The 24,316-nt window shown below is 45.8% G+C and overlaps 1 protein-coding gene across 1 annotated transcript in view; it reads right to left on the reverse strand.

The window, feature by feature from the left end:
• SH3BGRL2 (SH3 domain binding glutamate rich protein like 2) overlaps positions 1–24,316 on the reverse strand; it is a 60,766-nt gene that overhangs the window by 19,221 nt on the left and 17,229 nt on the right. The window contains exon 3 of the mRNA XM_053602257.1: positions 6,983–7,168. Within this exon, the coding sequence (XP_053458232.1) occupies positions 6,983–7,168 (186 nt within the window). The remainder of the gene's footprint in view (positions 1–6,982; positions 7,169–24,316) is intronic.

The following is a 24,316-nucleotide window of genomic DNA, read 5'->3' on the forward strand; positions in this document are numbered from 1 at the left end:
CCAAATGTTAAAATCAAGGAGTAAAGATATTAATATATGAAACAGAACGGTCATAGCCTGGGAAATGGCAAAGCAGACGCATGAAGAGTCCACATCTTGGGAAAACGGGGGTCAGATGGAAAGCAGGGCAAGTTTCCGGCTCTGCCCCCCGTGAACAGGCTCGGATGTCTTCCTGCTGATCTCAACGCAGCTGTACCATCTTCACAGTCTCGCTGTCTTTTCATTAACTTTTAGCTGCACGAGGCTCAGAAGGAGAGGACAGTGTGTTAACAGAGGGGGCACTGCCCGTCTGGATCTGGGTGAGACGTATTTCTGGACATACCACTGCCCGGGCCTCAAACTGCCTGGGTGAAGTTTTCAACATTCACAGCACAAGTCATCATTTTTATTAAAGTCACATCCCAGGGATTCATCACTGTAGAATATTGAGGCAAACATCCAAGTAAGGTGAAAATGGGAGATTAAACGTTTATAGACTGAAGAATAAAAACTAGGGTTATATGGAAGAGATAATATGGCAAAGAGAACCTAATTAAACCGCTACGCTTCTGGGCACATAGCTGATCAGTAATCAGACACACAGGGGAACTCGGGCCCTCCCTCCAGGACGTGGCTCTTTCCTCCCAGCTATCTGGATTAATGCTACCCATAGGAGTATTGACACTGCAACATTTGATGGCCAACATGCTCCTTGATTAGGTAACTGGTCTTTTACATGGAAGGCCTTGGAATACACATTTTCAAATGCAGATAAAAAGTTTCCTAAGAAAATTCTACTTGTATGGTAGGTAAGCTTCTAATAGATAAAGTTTCCCAAATAGATTTCTTTATAAAAGATTAGACGTAGGGCGGTGCCTGTAGCTCAAAGGAGTAGGGCGCCAGCTCCATATACTGGAGGTGGCGGGTTCAAATCTGACCCCGGCAAAAAAAAAAAAAACTGCAAAAAAAAAAAGTAGATTTTAATAAGCTAATTTTGACCTTTGACACTTGGCTTTGACCTTTATTTAAAAACTGGAAACGCAGTACAGTTTGTCCTAACAGATCTCATTATACACAGCAGGTGCTCAGAACCTTGACAAGGCAAGACTGGGGGAGCGAGGTGGCCGCCCCTCAGCTGGAAGCATCTGCAAGGGCATTCCCTGCCCGTGTGACCACGCCAGGCAGGTGTGCCCTGCGTTCCCAGCACGCCAGCTACCAGGTACCAGGTACGAGGGTAAACAGGTCTCGGAGCACCTGTGCTCACAAACAAACTCTATGAGACAAATGTTTAATAGCAGTAGGAAGGCACATGTGTGCTGGGTACAGGGCAGGGAAAATAACAACCAGAGTCCTAATTAGAGAAAGTGTAATAACAACACACTTTTAGTCGAGTTTTGAAAGTGAAATAGGATAGAATTATGTACGATGTAAAAATCACAGGATTATGATAACCAACTGGGTGAATGAGGTGAGGAGAATGGGTGTGCGGGTGATTTTAAGTCAGTGTTTTCAACCTGTTTATCCCACGGCACACTTGAACCTATAGTTGAACTTCTGTGGTACACTTAAATTACGTTGATCAAAAAAAAAGAGTAAAAAACAATACACTTATGTGCTTTGAACTTGTTTCAAAAAAAAAAAACTTAATTAAGGATCTTTAAAATTTTTCACAGCACACCAGTTGAAAATCACTAATTATTATATAGATGATACAGCCAGGAATCCCAAATAACATCCAGACTTTAGAAACAGCACAATCTCCTGTGGATGATAAAAATTTTGGACTTTAGCTTTCTTTCTTTTCTTTTTTTAAGTGACTCTAAACAGAGTTCTGTTAATACAAAATGACTGCAGAGAGGGTACGACACAGGTTGAAATTTCTGGCCATCCTTATCCCCACTCTGCTCTGCCAGAGGAAACGCTCAACTGTCAGGAAGGCAGCTGGGAAGCAGCTGGTCCAGGGTTTCTCCAGGGCAACCACAGCAGCAATGTGCTCAGAATCTTCAGGCACGTGGCTGTTCTGGGCAGAGGGACAGGCTCCGTTCACGACTCTGGGCACCACCCAGCATGGAGAAACCACCTCTGGTTCTACCAACAAGATACATAATAACCTTTTTGTTCTGATTTTTCTTTCATCAAGTGAGTTATTCTTGACCTTGAAGCCCAATTCCGGGCCACAAACAACAATTTCTCATGTACCATTACATCTCAAAATGTACATCTCTTTGCTGTTTGACAGAAGATTCTAAGGACAGGAAGAAGAGTCGGCAGGGTAAAAGTGAGAATGTAGTTCCTAAAACAGCAGCACTCAATTTTAGGTGCTCTTCAGAGCGGCTTGCCCGTAATGAACGCACTTCAAGTGGCAGCTGGAGACACAGCCCACAGTAGGGAAATGGTGAATTATAATCAGCCACCAGGGGAATAGTACACAAGTTCTAACAGGTAAGTTGACAATGACACGGAATCTGTTTTTGACAGAGAGTAACGCAATGCTTTGAGTGGTACAGACAGTGATTAATGATGTGATTTTTAAAATTTAAAGCTTTTTTTTTGGCTTTTTAAAAATTTTATTTCGTTGCTTATTTTTTATTTCTTTACTTTTTTTTTTTTTTTTTGAGACAGGGTCCCACTCTATGCCCCTGAGCAGAGGACAGTGGGCGTGGTAGCTCAGACTTGGGCTGCGGGCACCCCGCTGCCTCAGCCTCCAGGAGCCGCTGGGATTATAGGCGTGCGCTGTGGCGCCCGGCTGGGTTTTTCCATTTTTCTCATGAGTCGGGTCTCACTGTCGCTCAGGTGAGTCTCGAACTCCTGAGCTCAAGCAATTCTCCCTTCTCAGCCTCCCACAGTGCTGGGATTACAGGCGTGAGCCACCGCGCCCGACTAAAGCTATTTTTTAAAATAGTGAAAGGATCTAAACCAAAAGTTTGCAGACTTATTTGGAAAAAAAAAAAAAAACAGAGAAAGTACCGAATGGTGGTGAAGATGTATAGAAACAGGGACCTCTGTGCACTGCAGGCAGGATTATATAACGGTGCAGCCGCTGCAGAAAACTGGCTCGTCCTCAAAAAATTAAAAATATAGCTACCATAGAATCCAGCAATCCCACTTCTAGGTACACATCAAAAAAACCTATAACAGTCTCAAAAAGATATCTGCACAGCCAGGTCCACAGCAGCCCCACTCGCAGTAGCCAAGAGGTGGGAGGAATCCAGGCATCCATCCCCGCGTGAGCACACACTCAAAGGGACTCTGCACAGACTCAGAAGGGGGAGTCTTCACACCTCACCACGTGGGTGAGTCCTGAGGACATGAAGCCAAGTGAACGAAGTCGCTTACCTGAGACAAAACCATGCGATTCCACTTCTGTAAGGAATCTGAAGGAAGCAAATCTATGGACCCTGTACAGAAAGTGGAGTAGTGGTCACTGGGGCTGGGGGCAAAGGCGAGTTGCTAAACAGGGACAGAGTTGCAGTTCCACGAGATGAAAAAGGTCTCGGGATCTACTTCACAGCAATGTGAATATATTTAATACTACTGAACCGTACACATTTAAATTGGCTAAGATTTAAGGTTAAATTTTACAACTTTTTTACCACAGTAAAAATGTTTTCAATAAAACTACACAAAGAAATCCAAATCCTCTACACACTGAGCAGAGAGGGAGAAGGTCCGGGAAGGGGAGCAGGCACCTTCCTTCTCTGCGGATGCCGTGTTTTCACTGCCGGTGCATCCCACAAGTGCCACTGTCTGAGCCTGTGGGGTCCTGAGCTTTCTAAAATCCAACTCAGAATGGGCAGTGCCTGTGGCTCAAAGGAGTAGGGCACTGGCTCCATATGCTGAAGGTGGTGGGTTCAAACTCAGCCCCAGCCAAAAATTGTAAAATCCAACTCAGACACTACAAGCCATCAAGAAGGCCCAAGTGTTGGGTGTTTTACAGAATCCCATAAGCCACAGCACAGGGAAAGAATCTTGCTCACAGGACAGTCCTGGAACCCTGCAGAACAAAGCAGGCTGTGCCTGTCTGAGCTCTTCACTGCAAACAACTGAAAAAGGCCCTGGGCCCCCAGAGGAAAGGGACTGATGGACGCAGAATGGAGAGCTAAGGGAACCCACATCAAAGCCAGAGGACTGGTTTAGGAAACAGGAGGCATCTCCTTGTCTGGGTAGCCAAGAGCACAGCCCTGTCATTGCCTAGGTCAGCTGCGTAAGGACGGCGGCTGCAGCTCTGCATAGCCCCACCACCCCTGAGACTCACTGCCTCAAACCACAGACTTAGAAGGGGGACATCTTAACACCTCACCATGTGGATGAGTCCTGAAGACATTATGCCAAGTGAAAGAAGTCGCTTTAAAATTTAAAGCTGTTTTTTTTTAAAGTGAAAGGATCTAAACCAAAAGTTTGCAGACTTATTCGGAAAAAAACAAAACAAAACAAAACAGAAAGTAACAAATGGTGGTGAGTGTTCAAACTCCACGGTGTGAGGAACTGTTTGGCCATGCCAGGGAGCTTCCATTCAGTGGGAAAGTCCTCCCCAAATGTATGACACTCAAATGCTCAGGGACAGAGAGGAGCACGTGTCCGCACTGGTCACCCAGCAGCTCAGCAGGTGCTTACTCTGAGTCTTACAGGCTTAGCTCGTCCAGTTCAAAATGAAGAACAGCAGAACCTCTGTGAGCGATCACCCAAGGGACTGTAATAAACTGGTCAACAGAGGCGGTCAATATAAGGAACCAGGCCTCCTGCTCTCATACACATGTGGTGCATGTCCCATCTATGAAAATTCAGCCAAGGTAAGGAGGTGGTCAGTGTGAGGAGGTCAACTACACAGGTGCTACTGTAATTAAGGTCTAGCCAATTCCAGGTGTTGGAAGAACGAGCGGGCTTTCTGGACCTGTCCCCTGCACCCTGGCAGGTTTCCTTGGGTTAACCAAACCAGATGAGACCACTCATGAACTACTGCCGGGTAAAGCAAGGTGCTCAGAGCAGGCGGGATGAACAAGGCCTGTGGCGAGTTGCACCCTAATGTTTTTTGTCACATTTACTTGACCTTGGTAAGAGCAGATGTCACCTTCAAAACTCCTGCCAGAAGAGACTATGCTGACGGCACACACCAGCAGCTCCTGCTACCCCCAGCATGGGACTGACCCTGCTTGAGCAGAGAAGATCCCATCTCTCCAGCACACTTTAATCAATGCACAAGCCTCCAGCTGGCTGCCAGTCTACCTGAAAGAACCTCCACATACCCCACAGGGCAAAGACATGCGGAAACCTCCAAGTCATAACGAGGTAAAAATAAGGAGAATAAAGTTAACTTTATTTCACATTACATTCTGTTCACTTGAAACATTTCTCTGTTCAAAGAGCTCTGAAGATGTCTCCTTTATGATGACAGAACAAAGATGTGTCTACTTCTTTTCTCTCAATAAGTCAAGAAAACAGCAAGGATTTTAAAGCCATGTAATCCCACTGTTTGATAAACTAGGAGACACCTAAACCCCTGGGGGACACGTCTCCAGTGGGTGGAGAGACGGTGAGAGGGCTGAGAGACTAGAGGACGGCCAGACCTCAACGCTAGCAGATGCAACGCCTACACCAGCCAGCTGCAAGGCCAGGAAGGGCCAGGAAAGGCCAGGGAAAGGTGGGTAAGTGGGCAGAGAACAGGTTGTTTGAAAGTCCACATAACCAGCAGTTAGAGCCTAGGGAGCTAGAAGCTACATTACTTGTAGACATGGCATCAAGGAAGCTAAAAACTTATAAACGTGGGCACGGAAGAGAGTGGGGGAAACAAGAATATGAAATGAAAATGTGCATGATAAAGACAGACACCACCCCCCCACCCAGCTTCCTCACCCTCTATCTAGGTCTGTCAGGCTGAGAGTCCCTAAGCAAGAGACTGAAAGGCCGTTCTCTAGAAAAGTTAAACCATTATCTGAAGAAAGGCCCTCAGATGCTGCTGTTGATCTCCGCAACAGGAATGCTAACAGGCTACCTGGCTGTCCAGCAGCAAAACCTGCCTTCAATCGCAGGTACCTCCTGGCTTCCAATAGCTCCTAGTGTCTCACCTCTTTAAAGACAAAGACCACATACATCTAAGGAGAAAGGTCACCAAACAAAGTGAAAAGCAAACAAACAAACAAACAAGAAATCAGCGGAAATGGGGACAACAGTGGTAATAAAAGAAATGTCAAAGAAATTATGTATTGTTGGTGAATTATTCACAATACCTTGCATTCCTATCATAAAAATAAAACATTATTAAAGAGAAAAAAAATCAGAGTAAGAAAGGGGAGGAAAAAAGATGACATAAGTTCAATGAAAGGATTAAGAGGTAAAGTTTTCAAATCTTCCAGAAAGAACAAAATCAAAAAGGTAGATAATACACACAAAAAAAGATTAAAATGTTGGAAAATCAATGTAAGAAATTCAATATCCAGATTAATAGGCACCCAAGAGAAATGGAATAAGGAAAAAAGTAGGGAGAAAATCTTTCAGAAAAATAATATAATACATTTAATCACTCAACCATACAATTTTTTAGATTAGAAGGCACACTGAGCCCTCAGTACACTGAATGAAAAATAGCTTACATCACAGTGATTCACAAAAAATATTTTAGAATATTGTGTCTAAGAGATCTTAAAAATCTGCATAAAAGAAACTGACATAAACATATAAAAGATCAAGAAAAATGGCATTAAACATCTCAACTGCAGTACCAGAAACTAGAGCATAATGAAGCAATAGAAACAAAATTCTTTCCAACTGAGAATTCTATACCCAGAAACCAGCACTCAGTTATGAAGCCAGAATAGAGACATTTTTGTACCCTCAAAGTCTGAGGGACAGGAAACTCTGTGACCATGTGAAAACAGTGTGGTAGATGGCGCCTATGGCTCAGGGAGTAGGGCACCGGCCTCATATACTGGAGGTGGTGGGTTCAAACCTGACCCCAGCCAAAAACTGCAAAAAAAAAAACCAGTGTGGTAATAATCCAGCCACTTACGCCACAGTACCGGTCCCCGTTAAATATCTGAGGCGGCAGAGGGTTGCCCTGCGCGGGCTTCTTTTCTGGAGGGATGTTTTTGTACATCCATTGCCTCTGTTCTTCTGACATTGTGATATCCACCTCCTCAAACTCTATCTTGTTGGCCTCCAGAAATCTAACCACATCCTGCTGCTTCTTCTTTATCTAAAGAGAGAAGACAGACAAATAAGGAGAAACGTTCATCTGAAACGATACGTACATATTTCCAAATCCAACTAGACTTAGCTTCTCGTTATCAGAGGTCACTCATACAAAGAAAGAGGTGATTTATGTAGGTGTCCTGCCTGGCCACTGGCTGGACGTTGGCTGAGAACTGAGCCAGTCCGGACACAGTGATGGTGCCCCTGGATACCTGAGGCCCGACTCAGACCCCTACAAGGCACAGACGCTGGGCGAGAGGCCCACTTGGTTCTCAGGGGCCACGGCTACTGTTCCTCCCACCTCCAAGCCACCCCCCCACTCTCACCAGTTGATATTTACACTCAGGAAACCCCCTTCTGCCCAAGACCCTCTGAGAACCATGGCGAGTCCATATGAGCTGCGACATTTCGTTGATCTGCGTGAGCAGCAACATTTCTCTTCCCCTCCACAGCCTCTTTCAGATTCCCCAGCTACAGCCACTGTCACAAAAGCGTCCTTTCATCACTTCACGAGAGGAAAGCATTCTCCACTTCCCCCGTGAGCAGAGTGCCGTCTCACGTCAACTCTGCCTCCTAACCTCCCCATTCCCCTGCTCTCACGATCCCTCCTCAGTCGCTAGGGGTCAGTGTGCTCTGAGGAGCTACAAACACAAGTGCAGGTTTCCAAAATGTCACCACCTGCTTCAGATGAGATGAGGACACAGTAGACCCCTCTCATCCACGAGAGACGTGTTCCCAGGCCCCCAGCAGATGCCTGAAACCATGGCAGGGCCGAGCCTTACCAAACACAACCCTGATGGCTGCTGAGTGGCCAACAGTGGCTAAGAGGCAGGTGGCAGACAGGGGATGGGTAATGCTGGACAAAGGGATGATTCCCATTCTGGAAAGGACACAGCGGATAGCAGGAGATTTCACCACGCTACTCAGAAGGATGGTCAATTTAAAACTTAGGAAATGTTTATTTCTGGAGTTTTCTACTTAATATTTTCAGACCCGTGGTTGACCGCAGACAACTGAAACCACTCAAAGGCACCATGCAGCTGAGGAGGGACCGCTGGATTCCACGTCTTATAGCACATAAAGCACGGGGAAGCAAGCTGGCCTTTCTGAGTGACCCTGGGACATCTGCATGAAGAACAGACTTAAATGGTGAAGTGTATTCCATAATGGCCAGAGAAAAGATGCATTCTGAAAGGCCCATCAGCCAGTACGACCTCTCTTCATAAAAACAGACACCTAAAGAGCTCGCTCTCACAGGCTGATCTCCAGCAAGCCCCTCCGGCAAACACCCCCTCAAAAGCCTGGATGACATGTGTCTCCAGGGTGGACATGTGTCATATGCTGTAAGCAAAGAGATTCTCATCCTTGGACTAACGTCTCTGAATGACTGACACAGTGGTGTGGTGATTAAGGACAGAAATAAAAAACTAGCAACCTAGGCCATCTTCAAGAACACCGTATGATCAGACATGCAAATTCACAGCGGCACCGTCTCAATTTCCTGAACTAAACCATCGCTCATTTCTGAAAGAGTTAACTTTCTGTTCCTTACTAATAAACAATTTCAGAAATGTAGCCATATTATTTTGGAAGTTTTCCTTCCCAAAAAAGCATCATCTATCCTACTTAATTTCCCCTTAAGACCCTGGAAGATAGATTTTATTGTTTCCCTGAATTCTAGGGGGGACACAAGGATCTGAGTGACCACAGCAGTGTCTGTAACTGTGTCTCTCATACTGTAGAGCCAAGCCCCATGAATCAAATCCCAGTGACAAAGGAAGGGACATTCTCCTGGCTCCTGATCCACCCGGGACACACTGCTCTGATAAGGCCACACCAGCTTCCATTAGTATTATCTGAACGTACCTGTGTCTCAGGACCCCTTCCTCCTTATGGCCAATATTTGAAAATTAATCATAGAATTCAACCACGTCATTACCACTAACAAAGTTCAGAAAGCAAAGGACAGTTCCCTGCTCACAAGGGCAATGATTGTCAGAGTGCTACCGTTAGGAGCAAAGTGTGAATGACAATATCTCTATTTTAAGTGAGGGAAGCAGGGAGGACATGACCAGGTTTATGTTTCAAAGAAGCTGAATACTGTGCAGCATAAAAAGGAGAGTGCTGTGTGCTACTGGCGGTGTTGGAAGATCTCCTACCTTCCGAGATTAAAAACAAACAACTACAAAGTAGCGGACTGTGTATGTAGATGACCCTCACTTTTTTAGAAAAAAAAAATGGAGAAAAATAGGAACGTATTTGCCTTTGCTTGTATTTATATTGTTCCTTGAAAACGCCTGAAGGTCATATAGAGACCCACAAAGTGGTTATCCAGAGGCTGGGGGAGGAGACAAGATTTTCTGACTTACAAATGTGTTAATATTCAAAAGATTAAATAGAAAATATATTTTGAGAGAGAGCAGGTCCTGCCACAGAGACGCCATGCTTTGTATAAACCAAGTTTTCCTTCCCAAGGTGATAAGAGCAGAACTCAGAATAGTTTGTTGGTCTTTGGCCTCCACATTTCTTTACACTGAGAAGAAAGGACAGATGATTACACAAAGAAATGGCTGGGAGGCCAGTGAGGGAGGATGCCCTGAGCTCGGGAGTGCAAGATCAGCTTAAGCAAGAGCAAGACCCCATTTCTACCAAAAATAGAAAACCTAGCAGGGCATCAAGGGGGCACCTGCTAGTTTTTCTATTTTTGTAGAAATAGAAATAGAAATAGCAGCCCCAGCTACACAGGAGGCTGAGGCAGGAGGAGTGCTCAAGCCCCAGAGTTTAAGGTTGCGGTGAGCTATAAGACCATGACACTCTACCCACAGGACAGAGTGAGACTCTGTCTCAGAAAAAAAAAAAAAAAGAAAGAAAAGACAAAATAGCTGAAACAATAGTAATACTCCAGCACAGTGGTTCTCAACCTTCCTGATGCCGCCGTGTATTTTCATTGTTACAAAGGGGTCGTGACCCACAGGTTGAGAACCGCTGCAAGTCTAGCAAATCAACAAGGTTGGAGAAATTAATCCAGAGAAGGAAGTTTTCGAGTGGATGTCTGTGCCATTAGCTCCAGGAAGGAAGGTGAGTCACACCACCATGGCTGTTTGTCAGATCTGCAGAGGTGAAGGTGACCTGGAACTGTGGGAGCCTGGGCTTGGAGCAGGGGGACAGGCAGTCCAGGAAGCAGGACCTGGGAGGACTCGTCGGCCTGCTGGGTGGGGCTCCAGGTAACAGAGTCAACAGGAAGCTGTCAAGGGCGCATCATGTGCTGGACATAACCCCAGAGTCCACAGAGCAATCACACACCACGGTTTCCTTCACACGGTAGTTTTTTCCTCCCACATTGCAACTTGTCTGAAATGAAATGCAACTTATAATCATTACCAAAAGGAATTTGTGAAAAGCAAATAGAAGAGAAGTAGATTATGGCCAAGAGTCACTGCCTTCCCCTACGCCCACTTCCCCACGAGTGGAAGGCACCTGTAACTCACCTGTTTTAATGTAAACACACTTGAGAGAGCAAACAATAGCAGTTACTTACTCAGTAACCAATCTCCCTTGCTTAATACAGGTTCGATTTAGAAGAGTAACGTGCTCAGCTACAAAACCTTGTTTACCCAAAGGTATCCATACTTGAAGGTGACCACATGTGGACTCAGTCACACTGTCCACGGCTGTTTCAGCCCTGCCAACAGCAGAGCTGACAGTGGCTGCAACACAGCCAGGGGCTCCCAAGGACTAAGACAGTGACAAGCTCCCCTTGACAGAAGCAGCCTTTGGGGTGGATCCCAGAACTTCACTTCTGGTTCACAGTTCACTTTCTTGGGAGCTCTCCCCTGACCACTCGATTTATACTTTTTTTTTCTTTTTTGAGACCAGGTCTTGCTCTCTAGTCCCAGGCTAGAGTGAACTGACGTCATCACAGTTCATGACAACCTCAAAATCTTGGACTCAGAAGATCCTCTAGCCTCAGCCTCCCAAGTAGCTGGGACTATAGGTGCCACCACAACATCTGGAACATCTGGATATTTTTCATTAATTTTTTGTATAGACGAGGTCTATGTTGCCCAGGCTGGTCTAGAATTCTTGGCCTTAAGCAATCCTCTTGTCCTGGCTTCACCATGTGTTGGCCACTGCAGCCAGCCTCCATTTTATAATTTTACTAACCACCCCAGTGCTCCCAATGTCTAATTTTTTCAGCATCTGACAGACGGTATGTTCCGTGTACTCTATCTGTTCCCCTCCTCCTACTTGAATACAGACTCCCCAAGGACAGGGGACTTTGTCTTCACACAAGGAGAAGAGCCCAGGAGACAGGACCTTCCCTCCCAACTCCCATCACGGCTCACAGGAAGTCTCACCTCCTCCGACAGCCCTCTAACCACCCGGCTGAAGTTTTATTGCCTGATTTTCTTAAAATTTATTTATACATCTGCTCACTGTTTTCTCCACAATGTCAGTTCTGTAAGCCTAAGGACCAGGGGAGCCTCGAAAAACATTAACTTAATGGATGATTGAAGAATTGTCATTCCAGTGCTGAGAATCAACAATTTTTAGGCAATGTTCAAGAAAAGCTATTCAAACTTGAGTTAGTAATTTAGAAACTAATGTAACTCAGGTTTAGCCCAACAGGAATGTGGGTCAAATGTAGTATTCCTCAGTCCTGAAACTGTAAGAATGTAAAAAGCAGCAAGTTGCTGCATCTAACTGTAAATGGCCAGAATAACTCAGAAGAATCTGCTGACCCCATTGTGGGAAAAGGCTTTGCTTCTAACTTTGAACATGAGTGAAGAAAGCTGTACCCCCATGCGTGTTTAAGTAAATTCTATTTGCATTTTGAAAATGTGTAATGTAGTGTTTTCTTTTGCTCAAATATATTTGTCGATACACTTGCAAATTGATGGCTACTGAGAATTAAGCAAACGTGTTACCACTTCCTAGATTCTGCTTCCATTTGCTACTATAGAACTCCATTGCCCTCAACTACTTCCCCCAAGTATCTCCAGAAAGGAAGGAGGAAGCAAACCCCTCTCTCTGATGGGCTTTGAAGAGGCCTGCCTGGCCACCGCATGGATAAGCCTTTACCCTTTCGACTCCCAATCCCTGCATCTGCTGAGGAAGTCCGTTGAGTCTGTGTGAACACACAGTGACACCTGGAAATCTTAGTGAACCACCTGTAGCCTAGTGGCTACATTCCCTGGCCCCACAAGTCCCCAGGGAATGCACCAGACAGGCTAAATAATTACACTGCATCTGTGTCAGCCTTGGCCCCCTACTCTGCAGCCCTGACCTCCAAGTAAACTTGTACAGCTCTGCTCTCTCTTCTGGTAGGGTCAGCTCTCTCCAGGAGGCTGCCGGTTAGTGCCTGCAGTCAAGCAGCCCCAGCCAGATTCCTCCCATAGGCTTCCAGACACGTCCAGTCACGTCTGGAACCAGGGTGTAGGCTGCTGACACTGCAGCCCGGGGCCTCGGAGCTCACTAGTAAATAAGCAGACATAATCGATCCGAGTAAGACAGGTGTTTTTTAATATTGAGATTTAACATTTAATATTGAGAACAATTGCGGAAAGCAATTTAGCTAAAGACAAATGAGGTACAGATAACAGACAACGGGGCGGGGGGGTGAGGGGGACTGCAGGGGGCAGTATGTACAGTTAGCCCAGTCTGGCTTTAATCCAGACCCTGTCAGCTGGGAGAGTCGCGGAGAAATTACTCAGCCTCAGTTTTCAAATCTGTGAAATGGACTCAGTACCTTTTCCCACAGGTACATGGAAGAACAAAGTTCTTAGAGCTAAGCAGAACTCGGCAGAAGCCAGCACCCCACGGCTGTTCCGTTCACTCTAACATACTAGCTCACCTCTGCCGCCCCACAGTGTAAGTGATTTCTGGTACTTTAAAGGCTGTAGGTGTTTGATTCAACTGTTGCTTCACCTACGTCCACACTTCAAACACACAGCTCTTTCTTCTCTGACTTGAGGTAGACAGAAGGCTGCCTTGCGCCTTTTATGTTTTTCAAATGGAGAAAAAGCCAAAAGATAGGCAGAGGAAAGAGAAGAGAAAGGTTAAGTTTTTTAATTAACTTGACAGAATTTACAGAAGGGCTAGCCTGGACTAAGGGAGGCAGAGGGCCTACAGCTAACTCCTCCTTTCAAGTAAAAAGGGGAGGGAAGGACTGAGGCTCTTTCCTTGTCCAAGACCCTAGGGAATTGCCCCACAGCCATTGACCATCACAGCTGATGCCGCGAGATCCAGGCACAGTCAGGGAGGCATTAGCCCCAGCTTTCCTGCTGAAGCCAACAGGTGAAGATGTGGGGCCCTCTGTCCTCACTCTTTCTCTGTCTAGCCTGGAGCCCAGGTGTGAGGGCTGGAAGTGCCAGGCAGCCTTTCCACCTTGAGGTGACAGCGCTGGACACAGCCCCTGAAAACCCTAGCAGAGCAGGCCCTGCGCACACCCAGTTTTCAGACTTGCCAAACCAACACCTCCACACGGTTCAGCTCGAGTTAGATGGTTTGTCAGCTGCAGACAACACGCTCCACTGTCGGGGAGCAGGGCTGGAGGGTACAGGAAACCCCAGACGGCCACCTGCTACTGGCAGCATCCTGATGCTACTTAACTAAACACGAGATTACACAGAAAGCACCGTGCTCCAGCTTCTATTTCAGTTTATCTTACTAGAAAGCAAATACCAGGTTATCAAGCCAAGATAATTAAAGAGGCTGTCTTGTAAGAGATCGAAGCTGGAGTTTTAGAGAATCAGAATGTCAGAAAGATGGATTACAAAACACAAGGCAATTTTCAACAGAACCATTATTGTATGTTGTGAATTAAATGCAATCTTAACGGTGGAACCAGCCGTGATGGTTTTCCACCCATGTCTCCCTAGCTCAGTCCGTGGTACTTACTAGGCACGCCTATGTTTGTGTTAAAAACATCAAGCTTGGCAGCGCCTGTGGCTCAAGGAGTAGGGCGCCGGTCCCATATGCCGGAGGTGGTCGGTTCAAACCCAGCCCCGGCCAAAAAAAAAAAACATCAAGCTTGAACACATACTTTATACTTTATTCTTTTCTTCTTAACTAGTCAACATTTTGGTCCTGTTTTCTTGACCAACTTGCATTGGTTTCTTTTTTCCATGTTCATGATGTAAAATTATCTTGTCAACTTGAATTTTTAATCTATAAAGGTTTTATTGTGCACAGAGAAAAAGGGGCTTTTCAAATTAAATTTTTTTTTTATTTAAAAAAGCCATAATCTCATCACCCCGAAGTTTTTATTTTTCATATCACCTTCCAGGGATTCAACATTTAGAAATACTTTATACAGCTGGCATAATAACATTCATGTTTTGGAGAAGGATGTTTCAGCTGTAGCACAGATATTTTGTTTCTATTCTCTTCATAGTTATCTGATTGCATAAATTCTGTTGAGTACTTATGCTGATATATAAAAACATTGCCTTAACTTTGGTATTTAGGTGTGTTCTAAAGATTTCTTTTAGTAGTCCCAGCTACTTGGACTGAGGCTTAAGCCCAAGAGTTTGAGGTTGCTGTGAGCTATGATGCCACCACACTCTCCTGAGGGTGACAAAGTGAGACTCGTCTCAAAAAAAAGGGAAAAAAAGTAAGTGTTCCAAATTTGCTTTCTTCATGATAACAAATGATTTATCAGTAGTGGGCTACCTAGTTATTAAAATACACAAACTTTCACACATAACATACCCTCTTCCTTCTCAATTTGCCCCTTCAAAGTGAAGAAGACATCTTTTCTTTTTTTTTGAGACAGAGTCTCACTTTTTAGCCCTCAGTAAAGTGTGGTGGCATCACAGCTCACGACAACCTCAAACTCCTGGGCTCAAGCAATCCTCTTGCCTCAGCCTCCCAAGTAGCTGGACTACAGGTGCCCATCACCAGGCTCAGCTAGTTTTTAGAGACCGGGTCTCACTCTTGCTCAGGCTGGTCTCCAACTCCTGAGCTCAAGCCATCCACCCTCCCCGGCCTCCCAGAGTGCTGGGATTATAGGTGTAAGCCACCTCACCCAGCCTAGTTTGATACCTTATTAAATAACTGTCTCATTCATGACAGTCTTGACTTTTTTTTTAACTAAAACAAAGGCTGTCATCCATAGAATTGTCACAACGAAAACCTAGACATAAATTTTTCTAATCTACTAAAAATCTTTCAAATGAGAAATTGTAGTGAGTTTTTAAAAAATGTTTTTAAGTAACATCTTAAAAAAATTTTTTTAAAGTAACATTTTTCAGTTGGTTTCATGGAATAACTAATTGACATTGGAGAAGACGATATGATTGCTACCTACCAAAACTTTTAACAACTTTTACATGACTTATGAGTGAGAGTTAAGTCTGGCCCTGCAAGTGCGACATTGAGATCTCTGGGGACCCTGGGTAGTCTGTGAGCAGGTGGCTCTGTTGTCCTGAACAAGGTGACAATGACACCAAGGGCGGCAACCTGACCCTCCTATGGGCTGGTTGGCTTTGATTTGTGTTCTGGTACAAAACTGCCCCAGTCCTCACTAACAAGGAAGGGACAGATCTGTATCACTACAGGCAGGTTACTTACTATAGCAAAGCCTTAGTCTCCTCATCCAAAACCCTGGAATACTGACATTCACGCATTTCAGAATTGGCTGCAACCTCAAATACCTCTCTGCTCATCAAAACCCACCGTCTCCTCTCCTTACATTACACAAAGTCACCTTGCTGCGAAAGACTTCTGCACACACTAGTCCAAACAAGCTGGTGACACCTACACTTCCCACTTCTCAGAGACATATATCTTTTTTTACCGCACATACAAATTAATATTTATGTTAAAGTCATCCCTCAGTATCCAAGGAAAACTGGTTCCAGGAGCTCCCCCATATCAAAGTCTGAGGATAAAACAGCATGCATAGTATGTGCAAATCCTCCACTTTCAGTCACCCCGGATTACTTATAATACACACTACAGTGCAGACGATATGTAAACAGTTGTGACACTGTACTGCTTTTTAAAAATTTGTATTATATGTTACTTTCTTTTTCTTTTCTTTCTTTTCTCTCTCTTTTTTTTTTTTTGTATTTGAATAGAATGTTGCTATGTTACTCAGACCAAAGTCAAGTAATCCTCCTGCGTCCTTAGTAGCTGGGATGACAGGCGCGTACCACCACACCCGGCTATGTTTTGTTTTTATTTTTTTGAATATTTTTCATCTGCCCTTGGGTGAACTCAAGGATGTGGAACCCACAGACAGGGAGGCCGACTGTACTTAGGGTTCCAGATGTGCTGGAATGTGTCTTCCCAAGGGCATTCTCCACTTAGTATTTGCTCAAATGTCACCCAGTAATTTCTCTGGGGGGTCCAAGGAAGAGTGGGTTCTAGAGGGATGAATCACTTATCAGAAAACAGAACACTCGGAGACCTGAGAGAAAGCAGGCCTACCCATTCACTTGGATTTCGCTGGATTTTGTCTTTGACTCTCCAGGAATCACGGCCTCCCTGCTTTCTGTGTTTCCCCACAGTTCTCTAGTTTCCCTGCCAGCAGCCAGTGCCGGGCCAGCATCTCTCCCCAGAGCTTCCTGCATCTTCTCCCAGCCAGATTCCCCCAATACCACTTTTCAGAGAAAGGCTAACATGATTTTTTAAAAAATAAATAAAATGGAAGATTTCACATCTCTGTTTAAAAACCTTTCAGTAACTTTCAATCATCCTTCAGACAAGGGTAGGAATCTGTCCCCAGGCCCAGGCAGGGTCATTCCTGGGTGGGTCTGGGTCACCCGGAGGGCTTTGTGAAAATCAGATTACGAAGGGGCAGGACCCCAGAGTCTCTGACTCAGCAAGATCAGGGTGGGTCTCGACAATCTGCATTTCACATCTTTGAACAATGGAACATTATTTGGTCATAAAGAGGAAAGAGGTGCAGACACGGGTACACCCTGATGACTTGGAGACCCTGGTCATGAAAGACCACACGCTGTTCCTATTCCATCCCTCACAGTCTGCAAGGGGGGAGTCTGCAAACAGGAGGCAGGCTTGTGGCTGCTTGGGGCTGACGGCTAAGCCCTGTAGGATCCTTTGTGGGGTACGATGGTTCTGCAAATATCCTAACAGCCACTGAGTTGTACAGTTTAAATGGATGAACTGTACAGTGTGTTAATCATACCTCAATAAAGCCATTTTTTAAAAACCCAGCATTTGCATTTCTAACAGCTCCCAGGTGACGCACACATCATGCTGAAAGGACCACAGCTCTGCCCTGACCCCGGGGTTCTGTCCTGACCCTTCATCTCTGCACTAACCCTCGCAGGCCCCCCTCCCTCTGCTCAGCTCCGCCACCCCCCTGCATCAATCTCTCTGCAGCCCTTGCCCCTGCACGCAGCTGACTCGTGTGTTCTTTCTCATGGCCTCAGCCTTTACCCTCTCAAATAAATCTCAAATAAATAAAGCACCCAGGTTCATTAAGTAAGGTCTTCCCCTTGTAAACACTTTCACTGTGTCCTTAATCCCTCCTCTGTAACATTAATTACACTTTTAATTAAGGAAGTAACAGGCTCCTTAAAGTGTATCCTCGGGCTGGGATGTAAAGCAGATACGAGGAGGAGTGGCCTGTTCTTGGGTGGGCCCCTGGCGAGCTGCAGAAGCATCTCAGTAGGTGTCTGCACTGGGAAGGGAGTAAAGTAAAAAGATCTGGATTTCAAAGCCATCGTCCTCAAGCAGGTACGACCTTCACCTCCAATCCCACCTGCCCTTTCCTCCTGGTCCAAATGTGCAGCAAGTTCTCTGATGTGTCTACCAAAGCATCTACGCAACCTCTTGAAGCTTGCAGAGAGAATACAGCAACAATCTAACCAAGAAGAAAAACTGGGACAGAGCGCAAAGCCACTCTGTGGGTCTAACTCAGCTGACCTCTGGCTTGGGGGACCCACAAGAATAGTGATTAAGCTGAAGCAAGGACAGAAGTCCCAGTGAGGGGGTTCCCCGCCACTACTCACCATGAAGCACGGAACCAGAAGAAAAGGACACACAGGGCAGGGACTAACATAGAATATGCAAAAAGCCAACCCGAAACAAAGACCTCAGCCCAGGGCCACAATGCACATAGTGTCAGACAGAGCCCCACACACATTCCATCCATTTGCACACTGGACGGGACAGGGACGCTCGCTTGACCTGCAGTAAAAGCAATCACTGTGCAATCACACCACGCGGAAAGTCTCCCCTACCTTTCTCAGAACTACACCCAATACAATCATATTTTACAAATAAAAATAAATGAAACAGAATTTTAAGCCACAGTAGTTCATAGCAGCTATGTTCAAAAATAAGTGGCAAGTGGTTTGGAGTGTTTTTTAAAGATTCGAAGATTACTGGGCAAAGTTACTTCCTTCACACACTGTGGTAAGTTACAAAACTCCACCAACTCTCCCCTGGGCACCCACACCCTGACACCATGAGGGGGCAGCTGTTTCCACCTCAAGGCGGAGTCCCTTTCTCCATCCCTTGAATCGGGTGGGGTGTTAGCAAGCATGATGGAACAGAGTCTCCAGAAGTATTCAGGCCTTGTCCTCTTGCTGCTGAAACCACCACCAAGGGAAGGAGCTTGAGCTGGCCACACAGTAGGGTGCACACGGCCCAGTCACCTCTGTCGCCCTGGCCAACAGCCAGGCCACCCTTCCTGCTGAGCACCCCAAAACCTTCTGCTGCTATCGGGGGTGCTCACCAAATCTTGCTGGTTTCACGTCCACTCTTTTACAAGCTCCACTCAACTGCCCTTCTGGGTATGTGTGCCTCTCCTGAGAGGACCGTGAATGGAACGCCTCGCTACTCTACGCCCATTAGCATCTTAAAACTTCATTTCCGTATCGCTGGACAGGCCTGGAACTTTCAAGGGCCTCCTCTGACTGCCAAGAGAGTCATCACTCTGAGCCTAGCACTTGAGGATCATCTCAACGGGTCCCAGATGCCTTTCCCAGCTCCTTTCCCTACGCTGGCTCCCTGGAGTGAATGACCCGGTGATGATTCTTTGATTTTCTCTGTTCCCCTTCCCCTGAATGCCCTCCTGCCTTCTGGATATTTTTTTTTTTTTTTTTTTTGTGGTTTTTGGCCAGGGCTGGGTTTAGAACCCACCACCTCCGGCATATGGGACTGGCGCCCTACTCCTTGAGCCACAGGCGCCACCCGCCTTCTGGATATTTAAGTCCTACCCATCTGGCAAGGCCCAACTAAGAGCCGCTTCTTACCCAGAATATCCTGCACTTACTTCCTCTGAACCACCAGAGAACACACTGCCTGTTTTCATTCTGCTGCTATCTGAGAGCTCCTGGGTCTTGTCTACTCAAATAATTTAATTTTGGAGAGCAGGGAACATATAGTATACCTGTCCGGCTTGAAGGTGCCTTGCTAACTACCTCCGCAGATAATGGCGTTGCAGAAACACTGAACATTAAATTGCCAATGTCTAGACCTTGATCCTGAAATCAGCCGTCTGTTCCTCCGCTACTCACTGACCTATCAACCTACCGAGACACAGGGAGCTTATGTAAGTAACTCCCCCAAAATAGCTGAACATGTAAGGGGCAGTAGATAGAACTGGAACCCAGCTTCCTGAAATAGCAGCTCAATGTGCACGTCCCCATTCCGCCAAATGATTCAAATCTCAGTTAGGCAACCAAGAATTCTCAACTCACAAATGTCGTCCAAGATGAAGACAGAAAGCCCAAGGCTCTGTGTGTTATTTCAAGCAGCTGGTTTTGAGGTATCAGCCAGGAAGCAGTTCCTATTCACAAATTCAGCATTCCAGGGAACAAAGCACCATGAGCCAGAGTTGCAGAAACAATAGAGAGAAAAAACAACCCATAAACACTCACTTTAGATTGAAATAATCAGACAGAACATAGAAAATAAATTTAGTATGTTCAATGAAATAGAAGTGACAGGTGTAGTCCCAGCAAACTGGCTCCCTGAAGCTTCTGGAGCAGACTCAGGCACAGCCCATGGCCACAGACGAGGCAGCCAGCCTTCACAGCCTCCTCCATGGCTCACGCACACCCCCACCAACTCTGCTATAAAAACTATCCAGGACACAGAGGATGAAACCAAAGGGCACTTTCCTTTATTTCTTTAATGGACAGCTGCTAACCACAAAATTTACTTTGTACCAAGGACATAAAAAAGTGTTTACAAACCCCAAGAGAAGGACACACATAATTTGACACATAAGGCCTAAGATGTACGAATTATAGCTTCAAATGGGCAATTATCAATTCAAAATTATGGGCTAAGGGTAAGCAATTAGAAAATTTTCTTTTTTTTGAGACAGAGTCTACACTGCCTTTGGTAGAGTGCTGTGGCGTCACAGTTCAACCTCAAACTCTTGGGCTGAAGCCTCCCAAGTGGCTGGGAATACTGGTGCCCAGCACAACACCTGGCTATTTTTTTGTTATTGTTGTCATTGTTGTTTAGCAGGCCTGGGCAGGGTTCAAACCCACCAGCCCCAGTGCATGTGGCTGGTGCCCTAACCGCTGTGCTACGGGTGCTGAGCCAGAAAATTTTCTCAATGGGGATAAACAGATGACTAAAAATTTAAAACCACCGAGACAGACTAACATGGCACAATGTATGCTTTTAAGAGTCACCCCCAACCCCAAATACCCCCTGGCTCCCCACTCCTTATTCCTACATCCTTCCCCTCTGCAGGCTTTCTGGGTATCTGCTCATCCTGAACGTATTTATTGAGTTTCAGGCCCAGCCTGCGCCAGGCACCCTGGAGAGCTCAGAAACACTCTGACTTCACACTCTACCTGGGCTGTACCTAAATCACCTTAGTTCCTACCGTACACCTGAAATCCAGTTTCCCCTCGCAAAGTCTCACTGCCCAACGACAAGTTTGCTATTGTTCCCATTGTTTTGATGTTCCAATCTGTCACAGACTAACACTTTTATAAAACAAGAAAGTAAATTTCTAGAAAATTCAAATAATAAAGACATACAAAATAGAAGCCTGAAGTTTTCATTATTGCAGTTGATAAACAATACAATTACTTACTAAAGTTGCTATAAAAGTTTCTAAATGATGATCCTCACTGTAGTACTTACACAGGTAACACAGTATAGTCCCGGAGCCACACCTGAGGTGGCCCTGGTGCTCCTGGGTCTTCACTTCAATGGTGTTTCTCAGCTAAAACCCACACTGCCCAAACTTCCTGTGCAAGTTCTATTTATTGTTCACAGTTCAGCCCCAAATCCGGGAGGGTGAATCTGCCCCCCCCCAGAGGGCATTTCCCCCCTGGTTGTCACAACAGGGTGGGTAGGGTGGAAACTCCTGGTACCTACTGGGCAGAGGCCAAGAATGCCACTAAAATATTTTAGGATGTACCAGACAGCCCCCTCCAACTCCAAATAAAGAACTGGCTGAGCACAGTGGCTCATGCCTATAATCTCTGCACTCTGGGAGGCCGAGACGCGTAGATTGCATGAGCTTAGGAGTTGGAGTGAGACCCTGTCTCTATTACAGAAAAATTAGCTGGGCATTGTGTTGGGCACCTGTAACTCCTGAGTCCCACCTACTCAGGAAGCTGAGGCAAGAGGATCTCTTATGCCCAAGGGTTTGAGGTTGCTGTGAGCTACGACACCACAGCATTCAACCCAGGGTGACAAAGTGAGATTCTGTCTAGCCCAAAATGTCAACAGTACAGCAGGCGAGAATCCCTAACTTCCTTTACTCACTGCCCTCCAGGGTCATCTCCTTCACTGAACCCCACCATACCACTGGTCACCACCAACCTAACATTTAGTGACATACAGCTTGGCACTGCTTGGTAAAAGCCACATGTTTTATCTGTGCCCCTTCCCTCAACTTGACCATGAACTCCGCCTCCTAGCCACATGCCCCAGGGCTCTCCGCAGGTGGCTTGGGAGGCTGCTGTCCCAACCCCACAGCTGCCTCCTCCTCTCCTCTGCATCTGAAGAAAGGCAAGGTGCTCTATCTACCTAGTCTCTCAGTCAACGTGTGTATGAAAATATTTTTAGTCTGCTCTGCAATTTTTGAAAAAACCTGTAAGTAATGATGTAAAGCCATAAGAAAACATTTAACCAAGACATGGAATGAGAGATGTGGGTGGTTGGATTTTATTGGTTTTTTGGGTTTTTTTTTTACATTTCCTGGCACAATACATGTTTATTTCCTAAAGGAAAAAGTCAGTCAAGCATAAAATATGAATTTATGATGCTCCTCTTTTACAAGATTCTCTCTGAAAATTATACACAACTCTTCAGACACGAGCTTCCTGTTAATTAGAGGATAGTTTGTAGAAGAGCTGCTGCTGCAAAACTTGCTGTAACAGTCAAAATCCTCTGCAGTAAGAAGGAAATTCTGCTGAGGATAGGACTTTCCATAGACAAAACTCACAGGACTTCAGCCAAAGGTCACGACCATCAATGTCCAGAGATGCTGCCGTGCAAGGCAGTGTGTTTGGGGATATGCTGTTTTCACTGAATTAGTCAGTCCTCAACTGTGCGGAGAGGGACCCCAAGAGATGATCTAAAAACTGCTTCTATTTACATCTAGAAATAGGAGACGGCAGATCATTTTCATAATTATATTTTATATGATGTATAATTATAGAACATAAACGCTTTATGTTTCCATAGTAGGGATAAACTGATACCCCCAGGAGCAAGTCTGGACGCCCCACCCACATTGCATGGAGACGCCTCCTGACCTGGGTTAGCCATGTCATCAGCTTTTTCCTCCCTCTTGGGCTACTGAGCCCCCTAATGTGCCTAACCTGCTGCAAACCCAACTGTCCACATCCAGCTGGACACTGCAGGACGTTTCCATCCTGCAGAACAGCCACTGGGAGCTTCCACACCCTCTCAGTCTCCACGGGTACTGGCCCTTCCCTCAGATGACCTCAAGTCCTGCTTGTTGGACAATAACGTCCAACTTGAACAATGTCTCCAAATCCTGATCTCTGCCTCTCAAATCTTTCTGTTATCTTCAGCCATATAATTCTCCATTCCACCTTGACACAAAAGAAAAAGTAGAGAAATTAATTAAGGAGAATGCGCAAGAGAGAGAGAGACCTCCATGCACGTCTAAGACCTGGCATGAAGAAAAACCAAAATCTCTTAAAAGAGGCCAAGGAGGTTCACTCAGCAGGTGTCTAGAGACCTTTAGATGCTGCCCTGAGAACTAAGGGAACACAGATGATAAACAAAGCCTCCAACTGAAGCAGAGCTGGTCTGATGGGATGGGAGGGTGGGGACAGGGCTGGCAACAAGTAACCTCAACATCAAACAGGCACATTAAGCAGGTCCTCTGTGGGGAGGTGCAGGGCAGGCATGAAAACCTACAGCGATGTGTGACCCAAGAACAAAAGCACCATCAGAAACATAAAAAGAAGAGACACAGAAAGAACAGCTCCCAGTGTGGGGAGAGAAGGTCTACAGGTATCAAGACGGAAGGTGCAGCGTGGGGGCAGTTAGGAGCAGGTGGCCTACTTTTCCCTATAAATGCAAAGCTCACCTAAATATATTGTCATATTTTAAACTACAGTATTTTTAGTTTAGAAATCTTCCTGAAATGCAGCATGTACCCTCCCACACTGCTAAGCAGAGTACATCTACCCCAAATGTGTCAAACCTGACTTAATCTGTTATGGACTAAGAACTTCCCTAACGACCCAGTGCATCCAGCCCGGTGCACTGACTTTCTCGGAGTCTGTCTACATGTTGCCCCCCCCAATACCAAACAGCGCCCCAAACTCTGCTTCTGGAACTCTCCTGTTATGCTCTCAGAAGGCCACCGTCACCGCTCACAGCTTCTCCTTGTGACTCCCTCACTTGGGGTTGGCAGACTTCACCTCCTTCACTAACAGTCCTCTGGGTGACAGGGTCCTGCAGGAAGGCCCCGCCCTACAGGGTGTAGCATCAATAGAAAACGGCCTCTCAGCAGCCCTCAGCTGCCTCCCAGGTTCCTGCTTCATTCCACATGGAGGTTCCAGAATTCTGGTACATAAAAAGAATTAATACTGTAACAAAATTATCATGAATGTCACAGATTCTTCATGCCACTTATTTAAGCAGCAGTAACATAAATCACGCCCCCCCAGCCTTATGCCCCTCCCTGCCCCTCTTCTGCATGCTCGGTTAGCTTTGT

Source organism: Nycticebus coucang, chromosome 9 (assembly GCF_027406575.1).
Source record: "Nycticebus coucang isolate mNycCou1 chromosome 9, mNycCou1.pri, whole genome shotgun sequence".
NCBI lineage: Eukaryota > Metazoa > Chordata > Mammalia > Primates > Lorisidae > Nycticebus > Nycticebus coucang.